The sequence below is a fragment of the Opisthorchis viverrini genome (assembly GCF_000715545.1).
Source record: "Opisthorchis viverrini unplaced genomic scaffold opera_v5_1031, whole genome shotgun sequence".
Classification (NCBI taxonomy): Eukaryota; Metazoa; Platyhelminthes; class Trematoda; order Opisthorchiida; family Opisthorchiidae; genus Opisthorchis; species Opisthorchis viverrini.
This window is the reverse complement of record NW_008752848.1, coordinates 1-8,354: the sequence shown is the minus strand read 5'-3', so window position 1 is coordinate 8,354 and position 8,354 is coordinate 1. Positions and strand designations below refer to the sequence as shown.

General features: G+C 43.6%; 1 protein-coding gene across 1 annotated transcript; it reads left to right on the top strand.

The window, feature by feature from the left end:
• Positions 1–5,924: 5,924 nt before the first annotated feature.
• T265_15800 (hypothetical protein) lies at positions 5,925–7,046 on the top strand (the record flags this gene model as incomplete). Its single annotated transcript, XM_009179160.1, has 1 exon — positions 5,925–7,046. A coding segment is annotated over one exon (1,122 nt), but the record flags the coding sequence as incomplete, so codon positions are not given.
• Between the last annotated feature and the right edge of the window lie 1,308 nt (positions 7,047–8,354).

The window sequence follows — 8,354 nt, the reverse complement described above, 5'->3', positions numbered from 1 at the left end:
GCTAACTCAGCAGAATAGCACAGTTAATCACTAACAGCGCTTGTTAAAACAAAGGGGACTGGGTTTTATCGACTGCCAGGAAGTACTCAGTTTTTGGATTGACGGCAGTTAGGGATAACCATGCCTGGTCTGCATGACCACCAATTAACCATCACAAGCCAGATTACCAAACGTAGACCGTACATAAATATCAGCATCTAAAATTGCTTCTGACTCCACCACCACAGTTCAGTGGACAGTTTGGTTTGAAAGAAGTCGTTTTTGCTCAGGGCGACCGCGCACACAATACGCCCACATTTTTGAGTCTCATTTCCTGTTGAACCAGGATGGGTCTTTTCTGACGTTTCCCAATGAAACTGACCGTAATCGAATTCAACGTGTCCAGTTCTACAATGTACTCGTCCGTTATGATGAGTTGCAGGGCATGATCTGCGGGATATTCAAGCGTTGTGTACCGTTATTGACAAGTGGCCCGAGTAATCACTCGGGAATTCAAGCTGCTCAATCCTCCATATTCCCGGAAGTTTCGGTCCAGGAGAATGGTGCCAAATCGGACCACAGTTCCATTGCCTTTAGTCATTTCCGGCATCTTAAAAATCGCTCACTAAAGTGGTGTTAGTAGTATGGTCACACCAACTACCCTATCAGTCTCATTCTGGTGCATGCTGGCGATCATTCGGTGCGGAGGATGGCTGATCGGATCAAAAAACTTGAACTTGCTAAAAACAGTCAACCTATTTCTTGTCCAAAGATAAAAACCAGCCTGACCATTTTCGTTAGAATCAAATAAACCTTTCTCTGTCTTCCTCTGACGTTATCACAACGAAAGTTTCGACAAACCAGAATTCGATCCATCAATCAATCAATTCAATTTATCAGCTATAAACCGCGTGCAATAAGCACACTGGTTCCACCTGCTACAGTTTCGATCACCGGGAAGTGGGAAAGTGGAACATAAAACAAAATCTTAAAGGCGAAGCCATTTTCGATTTGTTCAGAAATTGGGTGGCTACGCAGTAGCTTTGATGCATGAGCGCCACCGATGCGCGATTGGGGTCATTTCTGCCAGTGTCATTAACCACTGGTGAGTTGAATCCTGGGGTACCCATCCAGGGAGGCGACAGTTGCCCACCCGGCTGTTTACTGGTTAGTGTTTCATACTTCGTTGCTAGGTCATACACTGTCCACCTCTCGGTCGCTTCGGCTCACTACAGGGCTGGGCGAAAAGAGCTCTGTGAGGCAGGTGGTCCTCTGGCATGTCCTAACCAGTGCAACCTATGAAGCGGGAGTAATTCGCCTTCTTTCTGAGACCATCTGGCAAACCTCAACATTGCCAATTCGATGTTCGCACCAGAGCTGACCAATTATTCGGAGAAACCGATGATCAAACACTGATATCTTCCGTACATCCTAGACGCGTAGGAGCCACATTTCTGATCCATAAAGCAGTTTGGATCACACCACCGATCCATCAGAGTTAATCATTCTGAAATTTTGGTGACCGTTGTCGAGACACTTAGATTTTCTAAACTTTCGTCCCCCTTACAACCAGCTCATTCTGTTACACTGATTTTATACAATGCCATTTAGGACCTAGAAACGTGCAGCAAGCTGAAATAAAAAAATAACCGGTCAGTTTTTTTGATTGTAGCATGCACAAAGGTCTGCATAGTATACACCTGGCCACCTACGAAGTGGATGGAATTCGATGACACCTTGTCCGAGTAAATATACCGTCATTCGATCAGTTTTCCCCGGAAGGACTTTGAATGGCCTTTCGACCTAGATGTCAGGAGGAACTTTCCAATCGACCCGGCTCTACAAATTGACTGAATAGTCTCCTTTTAAAAATTTCCTCATCGTATGCAATTTTCGTAAAAGTTTGGAAAAGTTTATGATAACGTTTGGTATGAATGACCGTTTCGGAGAATGAACTATCCTATCTTGAATGTTTACACACAGCTTGTTAGACTAAACCGGCCAGAAACAGTACAGATCAGTAAACAGTGTACCGGTATATGTTTCAGCGATTCCGAGTTCACCACAAGTCAATCTGACCCGGGTTTACAGTGGAATTTCTTGACATAATGCAGCCCTAATAAAATTGCCAAAACCTCTGCAAGAACACTGTGCAACAACGTGTAAATTTCCAAGTGAGTGTAGTTCTCGAAATTTGCACAATCTGGCCTCGAATACAACAAAAGTTTGACGCAAACTGAGGGAACTATGACTACCTGAAGGGGTCCAATAAGGGCAAAGCCGATAGTGGGTTGTCGAAGAGTTTTTACCAGCCCCATGAGTGGTGTGTTTTGTGAGGAAAATACACCGGGAATATCGCCCCGAATGAAACACGAAACGACCTTTATGTCAATTTGACGAGTAGCATAAACAAGGAATCTAGCTGAGTTTACCGTTAGGAGTTACTTAATTTGCGAATGTGTATACTTTTTTAATTACAGCAGTATGTTCGACTCCGGAAACCGACTCTGGTAGATCATGAACAGCAAACAGAAAAATTGAATAAATTGTAGTAAAAGATGCTAATGGCTTCGACTGCATTTTACTCTTTGAATCGATCTGATTCATAGTATTCGATAGAGTCAGCCGAAAATTTAAAAACAATGCACAACCAAAGGAGGAATTGTTGAAAAGAATCTCAAAGTATTGACCCAGTGAACGGAATAATCTCTGATTCACAGATGTGTTCAAACCACTTGTCAGCCCCGTGCTGGTTGGCTGTGATCTGCTGGTGGCCACGGTACGAAACGTGAACGGTGCATCCGGCACGTCAGGGATATGCACTACTGCCGCACTTTAACAAGAACTATTCTTAGTGAATATACACCCATTTGCAAACTAATTTGGTTTTTCAAGAGACTCACCTGGAACACAGCTGAATCTCTCGGTTTCGATGTTTCCAGGCAACTGAATGTGCTGTAAGTGAATGTGCAGCTGCGAATTCAGCTGGGTTCCAGGTGAGTCTCTCAAAAAACCAAATTAGTTTGCAAATGACTGTATATTCGCTGATTTCGTGCGATTTTCGGTTTCAAGTAAAACATAAGGTTGACGGAAACTCGGGACTGCGCCTACCTGCTGAGCTCCAAAAAGTGCGAAACCGGTCGTGGGCTGTCGAGGAGTTTCAGCAACCTTACGAGTAGTGCATTACAAAGAACCATTCGTATTCCAAGCGCTCTCTCTGTTATGGACCCATCAGATTAGTTTTACCAAGACGAATTGAGGTCAGTTCCATCAAGAGTGATATAAACCGCAGCATCAATTTGATGAGGATTAAAAGTCTTAGAAAAGGAGTTTGTTTAGTGGGCCACTTAGCAGGTTTGGTCCAAGACGGTGGGAGATTCCTTCACCGTGGTTCGCTAGAACTACCGGTGCTTCGCATCACCTGTCAGAGGACTATACTGTTTTTGGACAGTTATTTAGCCACTGAGCTATTTGTGGAAGATACACTTGCTTCGGGCCACATGGCGAATTTATCCCTCGGTCAGTTTGCATATTCTGCATATCTCAGATGGTACGACGCCTACTCTTTCATCCTTGCACATTGAGTTTCAAAAGCGCTGATTGTACTCAAGAAACGACTGTGCATAATCACACGAAAACAATTAACCACAATGAACAGAAGGCAAACTCACTTCTCATCGTTTTGTTCGTGCTATCGACTGGATTCGACGCCACCTTGCAAGATTGATTGACTTTTCTGTGTTCATACGGAAATGCGCATGATCTCTGGCGGCCGAATCAACACAAGTGTTAGTTCCAAGCGTCTGAAGCCGCGGACGAATTGGACCCAGTGCACAACTAAATAAATCGCTCAGCCCGCATTTTCCAAATATAACCTATATTTTGCTAACGACTTCGTTCACAAGTAAGCGAGCAATTGAAACACTGTGAATTCCACATGCTGGAAAATTCCAGGAACTAGGTTAGTGGAGGACAACTGAAATTTCACACGTGTGCCATTTACCTAAATTAGAGCCTCTGCCCGTTTAAAAAGCGAATTCCAGTCAACTGTGGCTAAAATGTATCTTTAGTGGCTTAAAAAGATTATTAATTCGCGCGAGCAGGCGGAATAGACTATTGAGGTCACGTACAGTGAGTTAATTTAAAACAAAAACAAGCTGCGAGCCAACAAAGCGAAAACTTCGAAATGGTACAAAATATCGGACCCGTGTGGCCTATGAGACTTTTACGAACAACTGAAGAGATTATCATGGAGGAACGACACATTAACCACGGAGTTTGAGATCAGCAATCATTTATTTGCAAAGGGTGCCAAATGTGAAGGGTGCAGAATAATCTGAAGGAATTCGTTAGTCTCTGTGGTTAGTTTTTTCAGAATTGGTGGCGGTTACTCGCTTCTACCCATCAGGGGGGAGCGATCATTGTAACACAAAAGTGAATCGTTTAGATACTGCATTATTCTGGTGCATGCAGCCCAGACTTGACTGTTGATAAGTTTCCCAAGCATGGATGGAAGAAACTAGACCGGCCACCGAACCACCAACTCCTAGGTCAGTAGACTGCTCACTAATTCCTGAGTTTTATTGAGCTCTAGTAACATGTATTGATCCGCCATCTGATTCACTAAGAAATTTTCTCGCATGATGTTTCTTCCCGAAGGACGCTGACGCTTATCGGAAGTAGTTCATATGGAATATCAAACGTTCGCTGATTTGATCTCTACATCAGTTGCAACCGTTTCAATTTAGACGCTAGCTCTGAAGATACAATCACTGTCACAATGCACTAAAACAAAATAGGTACTTTTCCAGTCCGGAGACAAACAGCGGCTCTTATTAGATTATGTATTTAAAAAAAATATCCTACGTCGCCTAATAAAATGCCATCTCGTATCTTTTCGTATATTATTTACCGATATGAGTGCAATTACAGTGACACCGGTAAAAGTTTCGCAGTGACCTCTTTACTTGTGAGTAGCTATTCATTCTTCTGAATTTGTCACCATGTCAGTTCCGTAGGAACAACTCTCATTGCCTGGCATGGGTGGTAGACTGGAGGAAAAAATGCTGCAGTCGTGCTCATTACTGGTAACCAACTGCCCAACTGATTGATTAGCTGGCTACCCGGGGAAGATAAGATAATAAGATATTCATTCAGCTGTAACACCTCTTCAGTGCTTAGCTGCCATGCCACCCGAAGGAAGCCCAAGGGCTGGGTTACTGCCAGGTTGCCCAAGCCTAGACGTGGGAAGTCGAGAGGCAGAGGTCGGGTTCGAACCACGGACCTTCCGATCAGTAACTTCGCACTCTAGCCACTTGAGCCGTCTCACCTAGAACTGCAAGCAATCTGAATAAGTTTCTCGGACCAAAGCCACTTATATAAGGTTATTGAAAACTATTCACCAGTCCATTACCCGTTCCAGCGTACTTGGGGCTCATCAGGTAAGCCAATAATTTGGGTGAAGAATTATTCACCTGCATATTGACCATCGTTTTAACCAAAACACGAAATGGCCTTTATGTAACACACTTAGTTAAGGGTGGTTTTATACAAAGGTTCAATCAATATTTAACTGACGCCCCAGTTAGCAAGTTAACTGGCCACTGAGTTTATAATACCTGACATTTCAATGAGTGAAATGTATGGCACAAAAAACTATCCTAACAAACAGACTTTTTCGCAGAATTTCGGCCGTCCGCCACTAAGGCAGTAAGTTTAGCAATCAAACACCTTTTACTAAATGCGAGCGCCAGGTAGGTGATCACATCTTCCTAGTTGGTTGAACGTCAGCCAATCAGGTTGCTTGCTGGATTCTCTGCACTCTACTACTGTGTCAGGTGACCCCTGATCGATCGTATTTGAACCAGGCAAATCAAGGGGTCTAAGGTTGTGATCGTTTTAAGCTTTACTCGGACCTACACTTGCTCATCTAAACCAATAAAAAGATGAAGAAGACCGAAAGCAAAATGACCATCGAACCTCAGATTTCAAAAGCCAGGCGAAATCTTATCTTGAATCGGTCGAAAGCACTAGTACAACGCCTGACGGAATTTCAAGTGCTCAAGGGAAAACCAGTACAGATAGCCGAAATGGAATTGACCGACATGTGCACCTTGTTGAAAGAATTACTGTTAAAAGAACCATCCTGTCTCCCATTGACACTGGATCCCAGTTTAAACATCGTCGGTGATGTGCACGGACATTACACCCAACTCCTACAGGTACTGAACGCAATCGGGCATCCGCCTAACGCTCAGTATTTGTTTCTGGGAAATTTCGTAAACCGCGGGGAAAAATCCATCGAGACACTAGCTTTGTTATTCGCTTACAAGCTTCTATATCCTCGTCAGATTTTTCTGCTTAGAGGCAATCATGAGTGTGACCAGCTGGGTAAAATGTATGGGTGCTATGCCGAATGCAACCGTCGGTTTAGTTCACGTTTGTGGCGTGTGTTGATGGACACATTCAATTGTCTCCCTGTAGCCGCTCTGATCGATAATCGTTTCTTCTGCTCACACAGTGGAATCTCACCAACCCTAATATACTCTGGCTACACTGGACCAAAAGCACTTCAGGAATACATCTCCCGATGGATCCCCAGACCAACTGAAATTGAAACCAACTTGCTCGCGACGCACCTGATCTGGTCTGAACCGGACGCAGATGTGGAGGAATGGGAACGCAATCCAGCAGGCCTAGGGTATTTGTATGGCCCGTCAGCAGTGAATGAATTTTGTAGACAGTTCCAACTGTTTCATGTCATTAGGTCAAACGGACTGCTGCCCAGAGGCTATGAATTCTTCCCGCATAGCCAACTGGTTAGTATCTTCAGTGCACCAGACTTTATGGGGACCCATAGAAATTGTGGTTCAATGTTGACTCTAACACACCTGGAAGACTCACAGACAGTCCTTTGCCGTATCAAAAGCTTGAGACCTGTATTCTTGACCAGGGGAGGTAAAGCCACGGGACGTAAAATACTATCCATTGAGGATATAAAACCGAATTCCCCGTGGTCTACGCGAGTGTTTACTGCGGAAGATGTTTATAAAACTTGCCAAGCAAAATGAAGGTGACTGTGCAATTTCATCTTACGTAAACAGACATCTGTCGATGCAGACAGCTTGGAGGTGCTGAACAAGCGAATTTTCTTACCTTCGAATGACTTGAGTAAAGCCATCGAGAGCGTGTGCATGTACGTAGTCACATTAGTCCAAATTCCCCTCCAAAATATACCCTCTCCCCCCAAAAAAACGATAGGGTTAGCCAAATCAAGATGTGAGTTGGCTTTTCTATGCCTATTTTATCTTCTGACTTATGTTCTACTGAGATAATGTTTTGTATTAACTTGCTAGGAATTCAAATACCTACACAGCATTTCAAAACACCCATGCTGACGTCTCGTCACCATCCCCCGACCACAACAATATGTCGGGAAGTTTTGTCTCATCTTCAAGGGGCCGTTGAATCTTTGGCATTGACTAACCCCAAACAGCTCCACTTAAAAGACATGTCTGACCAAAGGCTGTGTACCAATAACGGAAAGCTCAAGCTGGTGAACAAGCATGTGACTTTCTTGCAATGGATTGGAATAGGTTTTTCTTAACGGTAAAAGGTTTAGAGGGACATGTCTGACCAAAGGCTGTGTACCAATGACGGAAAACGCAAGCTGGTGAACAAGCATGACTTTCTTGCAATGAACTGGAATAGGTTTTTCTTAACGGTAAATGGTTTAGAGCTTTTAGAGATTAAATCACATGGAATCGGATGTCACTCACATGAAGGAAGACCCGAATGGGTCTGTCAACCGGACGATGGATTGTCCGGTGAATTTTTATCAGACAAGGTTTGAAAAAGTGCACGAATTATCGAACTTTTCTTAGAGTATGGAAAGTACTGTGGTGCACAAAGGACTTTTGCCATATGACACTTCTGAGGGGATAGTTGATTCCGCCCATTCAGCGAATTCGGCTTATCCAAAAAAGAGAATAGAGTATACGCCGAGCAAAAATCCGAGAGAGGATGAACAGAAAATATGGGCAGACACGTACCTACGCACTTAGCACATGAGTTATTTTAACAGCTAAGACCACATCTTCGTTACAAACAAATCTGTGCAGTTCTCGAGAGATCCAAACACTTTCTTAATCTTCTGCGGATATTCTCACTCAGTGAGACAAGTGTTGAGGATATCCGCTAAGCATCGTTCGTTATCTTGGGAATGCTTGGAACTGCTTTTTGAGGCTTCCCACTTTGGTTGGTGAAGTTCGGGTTATTGGGCTTAAAAGGCTATGTTTTCCTTTATCAACCTTTCAATGATTCTTTGGTGTAGTGCCTAGACTACCACTGACACAGAGGACGACCAGTTTTGAAGA